Raw genomic sequence first — 16,882 nt, forward strand, 5'->3', positions numbered from 1 at the left:
GCAATGCCAACGTAGACAAATCTGCCACTGGCTAGTTGTCAACATGGCCACCAGTGTTTGCAATCCGCTATCATAGCTCTTCTCAATGGGATGTCATTTAACTCCACGTATTTAGCAAAAAGCCTTATCGAACTAGCTAAGCAAGAGAGACGCTTTAAACACCCCGTTCTTTAGGTTCTACAATACCCAGCCTGGTAAGAGTCTACGAGCTAGCAGTAGCATAGTAGTAGTTAACATCAGTTAGCTACAGTAACTATTAGATCTCTTCAGATACACTATCATACATAGTATAGACGATTGAATGACATTCAGCTTTCTAGTTGCAGTCAGTTCGAATATTGTTTATTTAACAAGGTATGGCTTTCAAAGTCTGTCAACGGTGTTATTGCTTTGATGCCGGCTTGGTTGGTGATAACAGAAGAAGCTAGGACATGATTTATGTGTAAGATTGCTAATAATTACTCTCTTCAGTGTCAGTCAAAATGGCAAGCCCAAGGACCAGAAGAGTTTTGAAGGAAGTGAGGACCCAGGAGGAAAACAACGTGAGTAGCTAGCTAACGTTAGCTTGCTGTTTGACCAGCAACGTTGTAGCTGGTTTAGTCACGACGTGATTGCCCAAAGGGCCAAGGCTGAACTATCTAAGGTTTAATATGAACACTGACGTTAGGACCTTGTGGGTGAACAATTTCTGTTGAGATATTCAATGTGATAGTGTCCACATCCATGTTTTCAATATCGACATCAAATAGTGAGCCAACATTTCCCCTCTTTTCTCAGCTTTGCTTTGAGTGTGGGGGCTTCAATCCTCAGTGGGTGAGTGTGACCTATGGGATCTGGATTTGTTTGGAATGTTCTGGCAAACACAGAGGCTTGGGAGTACACCTTAGGTGAGTAAATTCCAAAAGGCCAATTTCTCTGAATGTTGGTATTTATGCTTGCCTGCAGAGGCTCGTCTGTGCATGAATGTCAAACCTCTACTGTTGAATCTCTTATCCTGAATAAGTAATTATTCAAGCCTTCATCCAGGCCCTTCTAAGATGGTGATTACCACTTATATTCTTTAACCCACCATACTCACCTAGTCATCCAAATGTCTTCCTATATAAGGTCCCATGCCTAGTTAAATAAAAAATGAAGTAACATTTCCTGTGAAGTCGGTTTGGAAGTATTTAACCCCTAATGTGATCTCTGTACTGTAGCTTTGTGCGCTCTGTTACCATGGACAAGTGGAAGGACATTGAGTTGGAGAAGATGAAGGCGGGAGGGAACGGAAAGTTTCGTATGTTTCTGGAACTCCAAGATGATTACGATGCCACCTGGACCATGCAGGACAAATACAACAGCAGACCTGCTGCACTTTTCAGAGACAAGGTAAGGAAGCCTCCCTTTTGAGTCATTATTTTAATGGTCATGTACATAGTAAAGTTGCCGGGGACACTCCAAATCAACATTTCTGAATTTCCAATGCTAATATCAAACAGTACACCTATAATGGTCTCACTCACTGAAATGCATGCCTCTTTATTCGATTGACAGGTTGCAACCATTGCAGAGGGGAAAGAGTGGTCTATTGAAACTTCCTCTGCCAAGGACTGGACTCCGCCTCAGGCTAAGACTGGACTTTCGACGTCTCATCGGTAAGGGTGAAAAGTGTTATTTCATATAGCTAAAGTATTCAATGACTTGAATATTTTCAAAATACTAATTTCCAATATTATCACATCCCAAAATAATCTGTGGCTGGTTTTCCAATGTAGCTCAGGGGGCCCTGGCCAGAACTCGGGAAACCCTTCAGACAAGGTGTTTGAGGACTGGTTGAGTGATGATGTGAACTCTTATCAGAGGTGAGACCATTGTATCCATGACTTGCTTGTCTCTGAAGCAGATGTACAGCCCCTCCCCCCCCCTCCCCTCTCAAAACAGCCTCAATTTGTCAGGCATGGACTTCACAAGGCGTTCCACCGGGATGCTGGCTCATGTTGACTCCATTGCTTCCCACAGTTGTCAAGTTGACTGGATTCCCTTAGGGTGGTGGACCATTCTTGATACACACTGGAAATAGTTGAGCATGAAAAACCAGGCATCTTTGCAGTTCTTGACACAAACTGGTGTGCCTGGCACCTACTACCATACCCCATTCAAAGGCGCTTAAATCATTTGTTGCCCATTCACCCTCTGAATGGCACACATAGTCTGTCTCAAGGCTTGAAAATCTTTCTTTAACCTCACTCCTCTCCTTCATTTACACTGATTGAAGTGGATTTAACAAGTGCCATCAAATAAGGGATCATAGGGGTCAGTCTGTCATGGAAAGAGCAGGTGTCCTTAATGTTTTGTGTGTGTATACAGTGCATTTGGAAAGTATTCAGACACCTTGACTTTTTCCACATTTTGTTACGTAAGTAATTTATCTTCAATAGCAATTGTAGACGTATTCTAAAATTGATTAAATAAAAAATGTGTAATCTACACACTATCATTTTAATTTTTTTATTTTTATTATTTACCTGAGTATTCAAACCCTTTGCTATGAGACCTGAAATTGAGCTTAGGTTGCATCCTGTTTCCATTGATCATCCTTGAGATGTTTCTACAACTTGAATGGAGTCCACCTGTGGTAAATTATATTGATTGGACATGATCCTGTCCCCTGGTGAAGGGATGCCGGGAGACTGCACCGACCTGAGACTAGGAAACACTGTCACCACCGATAAATCAATGATAATTGAGAATTTCAATAAGCATTTTTCTGCTGCTCGCCATGCTTTCCACCTGGCTACCCCTATCCCCGGTCAACAGCTCTGCACCCCCCACAGCAACTTGCCCAAGCCTCCCCGCTTTCTCCTTCACCCAAATCCAGATAGCTGATGTTCGGAAAGAGTTGCAAAATCTGGACCCCTACAAATCAGCTGGGCTAGACAATCTGGACCCTCTCTTTCGAAAATTATCCGCCGCAATTGTTGCAACCCCTATTACTAGCCTGTTCAACCTCTTTCGTATCATCTGAGATCCCCCTCTTCAGAGGGGGAGACACCCTAGACCTAAACTGTTACAGACCTATATCTATCCTACCCTGTCTTTCTAAGGTCTTCGAAAGCCAAGTTAACAAACCGATCACTGACCATTTTGAATCCCACCGTACCTTCTCCGCTATGCAATCTGGTTTCAGAGCTTGTCATGGGGTGCACCTCAGCCACGCTCAAGGTCCTAAATAATATCAGAACCGCCATCGATAAAAGACAATACTGTGCAGCCGTATTCATTGACCTGGCTAAGGCTTTCAACTCTGTCAATCATCACATTCTTATCGGCAGACTCAACAGCCTTGGTTTCTCAAATAATTGCCTCGCCTGGATCACCAACTACATCTCCGATAGAGTTCAGTGTGTCAAATTGGAGGGCCTGTTGTCCGGACCTCTGGCAGTCTCTATTTGGGTGCCACAGGGTTCAATTCTCGGGCCGACTCTTTTTTTTTCTATACATCAATGATGTCGCTCTTGCTGCTGCTGATTCTCTGATCCACCTCTACACAGACGACATCATTTTCTATACTTCTGGCCATTCTTTGGACACTGTGTTAACTAACCTGCAGACAAGCTTCAATGCCACACAACACTCCTTCCATGGCCTCCAACTGCTCTTAAATGCAAGTTAAACTAAATGCGTGCTCTTCAACCGACCGCTGCTCATCCCCATATTGTTATTTTATTTTTTTGCTCCTTTGCACCCCAGTATCTCTACTTGCATATTCATCTTCTGCATATCTATCACTCCGGTGTTTAATTGCTAAATTGTAATTATTTCACCACTATGGCCTATTTATTGCCTTATCTCCCTAATCTTACTTCATTTGCACACACTGTATATAAGCTGTTCTATTGTGTTATTGACTGTACGTTTGTTTGTTCCATGTGTAACACTGTGTTTGTGTCGCACTGCTTTGCTTAATCTTGGCCAGGTAGCAGCTGTAAATGAGAACTTGTTCTCAACTGGCCTACCTGGTTAAATAAAGGTGAAATAACTAAAGTAAAACAACTGTCTATACAAGGTCCCATAGCTGACAGTGCATGTCAGAGTAAAAGCAATGAGGTTGAAGGAATTGTTCCTAGAGCTCCTAGACAGGATTGTGTCGAGGCACAATCCTGTCCCCTAGGGAAGAGTAGCAATTAAAAAAAAGAAAATATTCTGCAGGATTGAAGGTCCCCAAGAACACAGTGGCCTCCATCATTCTTAAATGGAAGAGTTTGAATCCACCAAGACTCTTCCTAGAGCTGGCCACCCAACCAAACTGAGCAATCGGGGGAGAAGGGCCTTGGTCAGGGTGGTGACCAAGAACCCGATGGTCACTCCGACAGAGCTCCAGAGTTCCTCTGTGGAGATTAGAGAACCTTCCAGAAGAACAACCATCTCTGCAGCACTCCACCAATCAGGCCTTTGTGGTAGTGGCCAGACAGAAGCCACTCCTCAGTAAAAGGCACATGACAGCCTGCTTGAAATTTGCTTAAATGAACCTAAAGCACTCTCTAATCTGAGGAAATCAAGATTGAACTCTTTGGCCTGAATGCCAAGCGTCTCGTCTGGAGGAAACCAGGCACCGCTCATCACATGGACAATACCATCCCTACGTTGCAACATCATGCTGTGGGAATGTTTTTCTTTGGCAGGCACTGGGAGACTAGTCAGGATCAAGGGAAAGATGAACAGAGCAAAGTACAGAGAGATCCGCTCAGGACTGGGGCGAAGTTCACCTTCCAACAGGACAACGACCCTAAGCACACAGCCAAGACAATCCAGGAGTGGCTTCTTGACAAGTCTCTGAATGTTCTTCAGTGGCCCAGCCAGAGCCCGGACTCTGGAGAGACTTGAAAATAGCTGTGCAGCAACACTCCCCATCCAACCTGACAGAGCTTGAGAGGATCTGCAGAGAAGAATGGAGAAACTCTATAAATACACTTTTTTCACCTTTATTTAACCAGGTAAGTTGTTGAGAACAAGTTCTCATTTACAACTGCGACCTGGCCAAGATAAAGCAAAGCAGTGCGACACAAACAACAGAGTTACACATGGAATAAACAAACATACAGTCAATAGCACAATAGAAAAAAGTCCATATACAGTGTGTGCAAATGGTGTGAGGTAAGGCAATAAATAGGCCATAGTAGCGAAGTAATTACAATTTAGCAAATTAGCACTGGAGTGATAGATGAGCAGATGGTGATGTGCAAGTAGAAATACTGGTGTGCAAAAGAGCAGAAAAGTAAATAAAAAAAAAATGGGGATGAGGTAGGTAGGTAGATTGGGTGGGCTATTTACAGATGGGCTATTTACAGATGGGCTATGTACAGCTGCAGCGATCGGTTAGCTGCTCAGATAGCTGATGTTTAAAGTTAGTGAGGGAAATATAAGTCTCCAGCTTTAGCGATTTTTGCGTTTCGTTCTAGTCATTGGCAGCAGAGAACTGGAAGGAAAGGAGGCCAAAGTAGGTGTTGGCTTTGGGGATGACTAGTGAGATATACCTGCTGGAGCGCGTGCTACGGGAGGGTGTTATTGTGACCAGTGAGCTGAGATAAGGTGGAGCTTTACCTAGCATAGATGACCTGGAGCCAGTGGGTCTGGCGATGAATATGTAGAAAGGGCCAGCTGACTAGAGCATACAGGTCGCAGTGGTGGGTGGTATAAGGGGCTTTGGTAACAAAACGGATGGCACTGTGGTAGACTGCATGCAGGTTGCTGAGTAGAGTATTGAAAACTATTTTGTAAATGACATCATCGAGGATCGGTAGGATAGTCCGTTTTACGAGGGTATGTTTGGCTGCGTGAATGAAGGAGGCTTTGTTGCGAAATAGGAAGCCGATTCTAGATTTCATTTTGGATTGGAGATGTTTACTATGAGTCTGGATGGACAGTTTAGTGCCAAGCTTGTGTCATCATACCCAAGAAGACTCGAGGCTGTAATTGCTGCCAAAGGTGCCTCAACAAAGTACTTAGTGAAGGGTCTAAATACTGTTTTTGCTTTGTCATTATGGGTTATTGTGTGTACGTTGGTGAGGGGGGGGAAACTATGTAATCCATTTTAGAATAAGGCTGTAACGTAACAAAATGTGGAAAAAGTCAAAGATTCTGAATTCTTTCCGAATGCACTGTTAACATATTGTACCCAGAAAGCACAGTCTAAATCCAAAAGTAAGATACCACAGAGCACATTTGACTATTGTTTAAAGATAACTTGAATCTGATTTTCTCTTTATGTTCTTAACCATCATTTTAACTAACAACTTTCAAGACTTCATCTGTAAATGCTCAACCAATGTATAGCACAGGGTCTTAATCCAACAGTAAGATACCACAAAGTACACATTTGTACTTTTGCTTTAAGATCAATTTCATCCATATTTGTCATTTTTTTTCCTTTCCCACTGGGACCACCCATATGCGTACGCATGATTGTAAGTCACGTTACATAAAAGCATTTCCTAAATGTAATGTATTATGTTTTTGGTCACCTTTTTATGAAGACTTATAATTTATGCAAACATACCATTTCCCCTGTAGTGGTGGCGGTTATAGTGGGAATCAGGAGAACCGCTATGTTGGCTTTGGGAATACACCGACCCCAGAGAAGAAGGAGGATGATGTCCTGAACAACGCTCTATCTTCCATTTACTCGGTACGGCAGTAATATGACACAGCATCTGGGAATCTGCGTGGCCCTGAAGTAAAGGGGGGGTTCCCAAATGGCACCATATTCCCTATATTTGGGACACAGACATGGAGTTTAAGGTATCTGTCATGGTGAATTGTGTGTGACATGTTTTGTTTGATAGGGCTGGAGCAATTTCACAATCGGAGCAAGCAAAATTGCAGCAGTCGCCAAAGATAATGTAAGTATCTCCAAGGAAAGCTGTTATCCTGTCACAGAACTTAATTTCACTGTTTATTAATAGCTTTTTTTCTGTCTTTTCACTGGAACAGACTGCAAAACTTGCAACCTCAGCAACTCTAAAGGTATTACTTTCTTTTATTAAACAGTTCATTAGTACCCGATTGATTAGCACCAAGTTTTTTAAACTTTTAGTTACTATTAAGATATCGTTAATGTTTGTTTTACTCGCATCATTTTGCAACTATATTTATATGAATGTGTAGGTACAAACTCTTAACCTTACAGGTCTGAGATGCCATTTAACAAAGTTGATAAAGATGTGATTGTGTGAATCCCTTTTTGATGAAAAAGCAAACCATTATTATGCTCATGCTTGCATGACACAAGTAATAAATAGGTTTCAAAGTTTATTTGCCACATGCACAGGATACGATAGGTGTAAAGCAGTACAGGGAAATTCTTACCTTCAGAGCTCTTTCCAACAATGCAGTAATAATAATAATAATAATAATAATAAACTACGCTGAGTTAAAAAAAAAAAATTTAAACACGAGAATGCAAGAGTATGTTTAGGTCAGTGCCGGTACCTTTATTCAACGTGCAGGTTTACTGGAGTGGTTGAGGTGGGTTTATGCATAAATAAATAAATAATTTCCTGAACTGCATTGTTGATTTAAGGGCTTGTAAGTAAGCATTTCACAGTAAGGTCTACTACACCTGTTGTATTCGGCTCATGTGACAAATAAAACGTCATTTGATTTAGTATGATACACAGTACCAGTTAAAAGTTTGGACACGTACTCATTCAAGGGTTTTTATTCTTAATATTTTCTAAATTCTAGCGTTATAGTGAATACATCAAAACTATGAAATAACACATGGAATCATGTAGTAACCCAAAGTGTTAAACAAATCTAAATATATTTTAGATTCTTCAAAGTAGCCACCCTTTGCCTTGATGACAGCTTTGCACACTCTTGGCATTCTCTCAACCAGCTTCACCTGGAATGCTTTTCCAACAGTCTTGAAGGAGTTCAGTACTCTTTGGCTGCTTTTCTTTCACTCTGCGTTCCAACTCATCCCAAACCATCTCAATTGGGTTGAGGTCGGGTGATTGTGGAGGCCAAGTCATCTGATGCAGAACTCCATCACTCTCTTTTTTGGTCAAATAGCCCTTACACAGCCTGGAGGAGTGTTGGGTCATTTTCCAATTGAAAAACAAATAGTCCCACATTAGCGCAAACCAGATGGGATTGGGTATTGCTGCAGAATGCTGTGGTCGCCATGCTGGTTAACTGTTCCTTGAATTCTTAATAAATCACTGACAGTGTCACCAGCAAATCACCATCACACCACCACCTCCTTGCTTCACGGTGGGAACCACACATGCGGAGGTCATCCGTTCACCTACGCTGCGTCTCACAAAGACATGGCGGTTGGGAGCAAAAAGGTCAAATTTAGACAGATTTCCACTGGTCTAATGTCCATTGCTCGTATCTCTTGGCCCAAGCAAGTCTCTTCTTCTTATTGGTGTCCTTTAGTAGTGGTTTCTTTGCAGCAATTCAACCATGAAGGCCTGATTCACACAGTCTCCTCTGAACAGTTGATGTTGAGATGAGTCTGTTACTTGAACTCTGAAGCATTTATTTGGGCTGCAATATCTGAGGCTGGTAACTCTCTAATGAACTTATCCTCTAATGAACTTATCCTCTGCGGCAGAGGTAACTCTGGGTCTTTCTTTCCTGTGGTGATCCTCATGAGAGCCAGTTGTTGTGGCTGCATGTTTTTGCGACTGAAATTTTACGCATTGACTGACCTTGATGTCTTAAAGTTATGATGGACTGTCGTTTCTCTTAGCTTATTTAAGCTGTTCTTTCCTGCATTCCTGCTTCATGACGTGAATACGGGTGTATAAGGGTGGCTACTTTTGAAGAATCTCAAATATAAAATGTATTTTGATTTTAATACTTTTGGGGGGGGGGGGGTTACTACATGATTCCATATGTGCTATTTCATGGCACATATGAAAATGTAGAAAATAGTAAAAAACCCTGGAATGAGTAGGCGTGTCAACTTTTGACTGCTGCTGTACATGTAAACAGGGCTGAAAAGTTATATATATATATATTAAAATAAAATGCACACATACTGAGTTTACAAAACATTAGGTACACCTTCCTAATATTGAGTTGGACTTCGAAAGCGTTCCACAGGTGTGCTGGCCCATACTGAATTCAATGCTTCCCACAGTTGTGTCAAGTTGCCTGGATGTCCTTTGGGTGGTGGACCATTTAAAAAAATATATATTTTTAAAAATATGACCCCTTTTTCTCCCCAATTTCGTGGCATCCAATTTGTTTTTAGTAGCTACTATCTTGTCTCATCGCTACAACTCCCGTACGGGCTCGGGAGAGACGAAGGTTGAAAGTCATGCATCCTCGGATACACAACCCAACCAACCCGCACTGCTTCTTAACACAGTGCGCATCCAACCCGGAAGCCAGCTGCACCAATGTGTTGGCGGAAACACTGTGTACCTGGCAACCTTGGTTAGCGCGCACAGCACCCGGCCTGCAACAGGAGTCGCTGGTGCGCGATGAGACAAGGACATCCCTACTGACCAAGCCCTCCCTAACCCGGACGACGCTAGGCCAATTCTGCGTAGCCCCACGGACCTCCCGGTCGCGGCCAGTTACGACAGAGCTTGTTCGCGAACCCAGAATCTCTGATGGCACAGCTGGCGCTGCAGTACAGCGCCCTTAACTACTGCCCCACCCGGGAGGCTGGTGGACCATTCTTGATACACACAGGAAACGGTTGAGCGTGAAAAACCCAGCAGCGTTGCAGGTCTTGTCACAAACCGGTGCGCCTGGCACCAACTGCCATACCCTGTTCAAAGTCACTTAAATATTTTGTCTTGCCCTCTGAATGGCACACATACAAAATCCATGTCTCAAGGCTCTGTAACCTGTTTCCTCCCCTTCATCTAGCTACACTGATTTGAAGTGGATTTAACAAGTGACATCAAATAAGGGATCATAGCTTTCACCTGGTCAGTCTGTAATTGAAGGAGCAATTTGTATACTCAGTATAAATACTTATGGTAATATACTAATGGTAAAATATACTGTACATGTAAACAAGAGTAATAGTGACCAGTAGCAGGACAAATAGGTAAATACTAATGGTAATCGCGATCAATAATCAATGGACAGCAGCATAATGGAGTAATAAATCTAATCCAATAATAATTTAAACATTTGTCTGAGTAGGTAGAGACCCGTGGATGGGCATATAGTCAGTGTGGATAGTCATGATGATCTGCTAAAGATAAATAGTTCTAGTCCCCTCTCTCAGGAAATACCAAGCTAGAGTCATTTATTTGAGTAAGACATTTTCATGTATTGGTTAAGAGGTTCAACCTCCTAATTCCATATGATGTACCCATGGAAAAATCATTATTCCAGATATAACTTAATTCTATGGATGCACCACTGTATGTGATTTCCTCTGCAGCAGAAACGGCAGTGCAAATGTTTAGCCTTTAGAGCTCATGGAACAGATTTTCTTCCACGGGTTTCCCTGTTTTATTTTTGCTCATAAATGAACTGGACATAAATAACTGTGAGCTGTAGTTTGAACTGTTTGTCGCTTTAACTTCCTTGCTTTCTCTGGACGTAGTTAAGGGGCTATAAGCCGCCCCCAGAGCCGGTAAAATCAATAACAAATGCATGCTCTTTGTCCATATTCCTGCATCCCATTTTACTCATTGTTTTCATGAATGTATTCATTCCCACCCAAAGCTTGTCGGCTGGTCATCGGTGTCCTGTCTGAAAATGTATGTGAAAATGACCAGACCCACCACTGCAAAATGGTGGATAAGTACAGCCTAACCAGTAGTGTTACATTGAGCTTTTCTTGGCTGCAGACAGAAAAACATATTTAGCAGTTGATGGATAATCTTAATGTCAAGGGTTGTCGTAGTTTAAATTATTATTATTAAATGAATTATTATGAAGTTCTTGGTCATGTTCACTTTAGTGGCCCATTTAAGACAATGGTTGAGAAACCATTCAAGGAGTGTGAACATTCCTGTCATTTACAAAGAAAGAAAATCTTTGCATAATAATCAACATGATGACCACTTGTTTTGTACTCGCCAACCATAGTTATTTATCCCTGCATGACAGTTCCATTGCTCAGTTCCCTTTTGAGGGTCAGCCCTCGCTGTGCTGACTGTGCTTGTTTAATGTCCTAGTGAATGGAATGACAGTTCCCTCGCCTGCTTCAGCTTCCTGCTTCTCAGAAATTCAGTCAGTCTGTCTTGCATTGTCGTGAATGTCGAACTGTTCTGTTTAATTCACACATCTTCTCCCTGTCACTCCCAACTAGGCCACAGAGTTAGGACAGACATTAAATGAGAATGTTATCAAACCTACCCACGAAAAGGTAACTGTTTAAAGTTGAGTTAATAGGCTAAATGCTTCATAAAACCAGCTTTACATTTGATTTGCATTGTCTCCTTTGGAATGTGTCTGCTCTAGTGACCGACTATAGTGTGCACTGTGCATGTGCAATAGCTAATTGCTTGATGTAGAAAAATTCCACACAGCTTCTTAAAATGGGTGTTTTCAAATCTATCTTGACTGAGACTTAACAGAAATCACCTACTGTCTCATAAGTAGGCTGATCATCACATTATTGTCCTCTCAGTAAAATACAATCTAAGACTAATTCCTTTGCGCACAATAAAATGTGCAACTGTTCACAATTAGAATCACTGCCCGAGCTAGCCTGTGGTGATGTCCTGATTTACACACCCACCTCTTGATGCTGTGAGTTGTCTCCATTTCCATTAACGGTGATTTGGCTTGTCCAGGTTAAAGATGGCAAGTTGCTAGATGAAATGTCCGTCGGCATTACTGGGCTGGCATCCAAGGTAGGAGAAGGCAGACCTCTGCCACACTGCACACCTACAACCAGTCTCCTGAGCAAGGGTCGTGGGAAGCTATGCATTCATCAGGAATTAGCCTAAGTTTAGCAGGGCAAAATACGTTGGTGCTGTCATCGCACTACTTACTCTGAAAAGGAGACTAGTTTGGGTGTGTTGATGTACATTTTGAAGATATTCATGCAATTTGTATCTCCCTTTTCTCTTGCTGCTATTGTTATTCTGGTGGTGAGTACTGTGTAGATTGAATTGTACTCATATTAACTTGTACAACCTTACACAACCTTTACTTTGGTCAATGAACTATTGTGAATCTGATAAACATGATTTGTAAACTTGTTTTGGTGAGTGTTGTGGACTTTTTATCAACATTTCATGTCTATTGTTGTTTTCTCAATTTTGTTTGACATGTGTTCCCTCTTCTCAGGTTCAGGATGCTGGTGCAAAAGGCTGGAAAGACATGACTGACTTCTTTGCTGGAAAGCCCGAGGACGGGTAAATCAAAATGATTAAATCTGGAATTTGGCATAGTGATGTGTCAGTTGAGGGTCTTTATTTCTGAGATAAGTTTCCCCTCTTTGTGACGAACCCTCTCCCACAGGTCAGAAGGAGAGAGCTACCAGAACATGGACGCCACTGAAGGTTACCAGTTCAACTCCTCAGGCCCAGAACGAGGCCAGGCCCCTGCGCAGGACTTCTGGACGTCCTTTGGCAGCGCCAGCTCCTCCAAGCCCAAGAAGTCTCCAAGCAGCGACAGTTGGACCAACGTCGACAACTCTGCCGCTGAGAAGAAGAGCTCCGACAGCTGGGGCTCGAAGGCGGCATCCAACAACAAACACAGCACTGGAGACAGCTGGGAGGCCTGGGACAACAACTGGGACAACGCTGCTGGGGGAGAGGCCAAGGGCAAGAAAAGCCCCGCAGCCGCCCCCACCAAACCTGCTGAGGAAACCTGGGACAATGCAGACTGGTAGAGGCCTCACTCACAATCCTCCCCAGCTCTATTTCTCCCTTTTCCTCTACCTTCACCGCCATTCTCTCTTTCCTTCCTTCTCACAGGCACTTTTACAGTTCAGTATGTATTTATCACTCAATAAGAACTAATTGAAATGGAATTGATCTCAACGCACACTGAGTATTCCTGAATATTTACACATTTTAAAGGAAGGTTGCAGTCTATTTAATTTTGCCTGGATGTGTATACATTTCTTTAATTCATTACAGGAGTTAAATCTAAATGTAAGCAGAGTCATCATCATCTTATGTCACATTTAAAGTTCTCTCCATATTAGAAGGCAAGGTGCCATCTTGGTTTAATGAGTCTATAGTCTGACATTTTAATACATCATCCTCAACTAAAGATGGCGGCAGTCACCTACTCAACCAGTGTTTTTAGAGTGAGAGGAGCCCAGTCTGTCAGTGGTTATCCCTTGAAAAACGGGGATTTCAACTTTCTGAGTTTCCACACTCAATTTATACATAATGAAATTGACAAGGAACTGGAATCCAATTTAGTGTGCTGTCGTGTAAAGCCAGCATCCCTTGCACCCCAACAGTGCGGTCTGTGTTGACTAAAACTTAGTCAAAATGTTCTTTTGTGTGGCAATTTACGACTGCAGCTAACCTTGGTATGATGATGCTTAACATTGTGCAATGGCGTTATATGTATAAAATGTAGCTGCTGGATTCATGTGATGCAAGTATAGTATTTTACCAATATTTTTTTCCTTTCCGTTCTCAGCAGTCTTCATTGAAACCTGAAGAGAAAGCTCTTATGAGTCGGTACAACTTGGTTATTTTGATGAGGAACAGGGGATAAGTACATTTAGGTTTTAATACAACCTAGTCTCAAAAGCAGTTGACAGTGTTAAAGTACTATTGCACCACCCAATCAGTGGTTGTCGATCGCATGGCATTAATCTCAGCAGCTAACTGTAATATAAATGATAATGTGTTAATTTAATGTGGTAAGCTGTACAATTATTGTGTGTGTGTGTTGAGAACTGGACACATTTGTTTTTGGAGCAGGGACTGTAACTCTGACTTATGGTTCATTGCATGTAATACTGACGAACCTGTGGGACCACCACAGCAATCTTCGGTGACCTCAGTGGGATCTAGTATAGTCTAATTGCGTCTATTGTCCTCAACACACACACCAAAAAAAAAAAAAAAGCTTTCTCATTAAGCTGATCTTTTCAGTCTCCATGTCTGTGTTAAGTGTTGCATCCAAGTTTATGACTTTTCATGTTAAAAGAGACAATGGGAAAAGAACACGTCTCGGGCCAGTCATGTAAGAATCTTTGATACGAATTTCAGTTTGGTACGGACAGTCCCTTAAGGAGTGAGGTTGAATACTGCCAATTTTGAAAGAGCTTTTCGCTGGACTTCTAAGATGAGTCCGATGTTTTACATTGACGTGCAAACTTCAGCCATGTAATCCCTTGCCCCTGTTCAATTTGACATGTTTTTGTGTTCGAAGGCAGGGGTTAAATGGGCTTTTCCATAGTCATTTTTCACAGATTAGCCTAGTTCCTACTGTTTACTATCTCCCCTTGTAATGTCTCACGTTGGAACTCTCAATTTCACCCATGTATATATGTGAGAGAGTGGCGTTGCCTAGATTATTTTTTTCACTCATGAAAAAGAGAACAGGGCAAGGCTACTATTTCTTAATTGTACCAGATTTTTTGCATTTCCTTCCCCTGGCTGTTTTCCTGGTGGAACCACAGCAATATGGGCTGATGTGGCTTGCATTGTCTTGTGTGAATGACAAATGCTTCTGCTAAATGAGAAACAAAGACTGTCTGAGTTGATTTCTACACTCCAGGATAACTTTAATGACTAACTGCAACGCTTGTGTAGTAGTGCATGTTTTGCGGTATTGCACTCCCCACCCTCTATTTTAATGTTGTGTTACAAGCCTTAAAGAGCTGTCCTCATAGTCTATCTATTGATAAACCGGTGTCCATTTGGTTTTAAGTGTGTGTTTGGGTGTGTGTTTTCTGTTATTGGATGGACAGCATGTATGATAAAATATGATCGTAAAACGAGGTGCTGCTGTTTACAGTTTGCCTCCATATTTCAGATGCTTTGACTTTTTTTGTACTATGTTAAGTTTTATGATGACGCACACAGCCTGGATGGTGAACCAGCCTGATGGTGAACGTAGCGATTGGGCTGTCTCCACCAAGCTAAAATACACATTCTTAGTCCCAATTTTGTTATTTAAAAAAAAAGATTGAAGAATAATGAATTCCAGTGTTTTAATCTAAAGGATGTTAAATGTTAGATATTCGGTTTTATAGATCTACAAGTCTCAGTAGATCATTAGGTATAAATGTGTTTTATGTAACACTTGCAAATTAAAGAATCTTCTCATATTTTTTTTACCATTGATGGTAATGAAGACTTTTCAGCAGTGTGGTTTAGTGAAATATAGGCCTAACGCTGAAAAGTACAGTAAACCATGTGCTTTTATGTCTATTCATGTTTTGACTGCCACATTGGAGATTGCCACCCACAATCTTTGTAGTCAAGTCGGTCAACAAATACTATTTTTTTGATATTGTACTTGGTTTCCTAATGTGTAACTATGGTTTGGAGATAACAAAAAAAGGTACTTTTTTTTATTTTGAAAAACATAGTATTTCTAAGTACAGTGGGCGTTGGTAAGTTGAGTTCCACTAACTTATCTAAACAAGCATTCCATATTGGTGATTGATTAAAGGGAATTTCCTCCAATGCTCTTGAATCTCATGTGAACCATAATTACTTTAGCCTTATCCCTTAGTACTGTAATATGAATGTGTAAAATTTACAGTTATGGGTGTATGTACAGTGGCTTCAGTATGTATTCATACCCCATGACTTATTCCACATTTTATCTTACAGCCTGAATTGAAAATGGATTAAATAGATTTTTTCTCTCACCCATCTACACACAATACCCCATAATGACCAATTGAAAACATGTTTTTAGAATTTTTTTCAAATGTATTGAAACTGAAATTCAGAAATACACTGTGACCAAAAGTATGTGGACACCTGCTCGTCAAACATCTTATACCAAAATCATGGGCATTAATATGGAGTTTGTCCCCCTTTGCTGCTATAACATCCTCCACACTTCTGGGATGGCTTTCCACTAGATGTTGGAACATTGCTGTGGGGATTTACAACCATTCAGCCACGAGCATTAGTGAGGTCGGTCACTGATGTTGGGCAATTAGGCCTGGCTTGCAGTCAGCGGTCCAATTCATCCCAAAGGTGTTTGATGGTATTGAGGTCGGGCTCTGTGCAGGCCAGTCAAGTTCTTCCACACCAATCTCAACAAACCATTTCTGTATGGACCTCGTTTTGTGCACGAGGGCGTTGTCGTGCTGAAACTGGAAAGGGCCTTCCAAAACTTGCCACGAAGTTGGAAGCACAGAATAGTCTAGAATGTCATTGTATACTGAAGCATTACGATCTCCCTTCCCTGGAATTAAGAGGCCTAGCCCGAACCATAAAAAAACAGCCCCAGACCATTATTCCTCCTCAACCAAACTATACAGTTGGCGCTATGCATTGGGGCAGGTAGTGTTCTCCTGTCATCTGCCAAACCCAGATTCATTCCTTGGACTACCAGATGGTAAAGCGTGATTCGTCATTCCATAGAACGCCTTTCCACAGACGATTATCACCATTCTGTGAGCTTGTGTGGCCTACCACTTTGCGGCTGAGCCCTTGTTGCTCCTAGACGTTTCCACTTCACAATAACAGCACTTACAGTTGACCGGGGCAGATCTAGCAGGGCAGAAAATTTGATGAACTCACTTGTTGGAAAGGTGGCATCCTTGGACAGTGCAACGTTGAAAGTCTCTAAGCTGTTCAGTAAGGCCACTGTTTGTCTATGGAGATTGCATGGCTGTGTTAAATCTTACACTTCAACAACCGGTGTGGCTAAAGTAGCTGAATCCACTCATTTGAATGGGGTGTCCACATTTTTGTGTATATATAGTACATGTGATATCCATAAGTATTCACACCCCTGAGTCAATACTTTG

General features: G+C 41.8%; 1 protein-coding gene across 7 annotated transcripts; it reads left to right on the top strand.

The window, feature by feature from the left end:
* On the top strand, positions 1 to 15,588 carry LOC118388726 (ADP-ribosylation factor GTPase-activating protein 1-like). Of its 7 annotated transcripts, XM_035778122.2 has the most exons (14): positions 1 to 194; positions 472 to 542; positions 778 to 887; positions 1,200 to 1,371; positions 1,537 to 1,637; positions 1,758 to 1,844; positions 6,553 to 6,667; positions 6,825 to 6,881; positions 6,973 to 7,005; positions 10,565 to 10,594; positions 11,276 to 11,332; positions 11,763 to 11,822; positions 12,262 to 12,329; positions 12,436 to 15,588. In XM_035778122.2, the coding sequence occupies exons 2-14, from the start codon at positions 483 to 485 to the stop codon at positions 12,806 to 12,808; spliced, it is 1,323 nt and encodes a 440-aa protein (XP_035634015.1). In that variant the 5' UTR covers positions 1 to 194; positions 472 to 482; the 3' UTR covers positions 12,809 to 15,588. The 7 variants fall into 7 exon arrangements, with proteins under 7 accessions (XP_035634015.1, XP_035634017.1, XP_035634016.1 ...); XM_035778124.2 differs by lacking the exon at positions 11,763 to 11,822 and having other exon boundaries at positions 12,268 to 12,329; XM_035778123.2 differs by lacking the exon at positions 10,565 to 10,594.
* The last annotated feature ends 1,294 nt before the right edge of the window (positions 15,589 to 16,882 follow it).

The sequence above is a fragment of the Oncorhynchus keta genome, chromosome 10 (assembly GCF_023373465.1).
Source record: "Oncorhynchus keta strain PuntledgeMale-10-30-2019 chromosome 10, Oket_V2, whole genome shotgun sequence".
NCBI classification, from domain to species: Eukaryota; Metazoa; Chordata; class Actinopteri; order Salmoniformes; family Salmonidae; genus Oncorhynchus; species Oncorhynchus keta.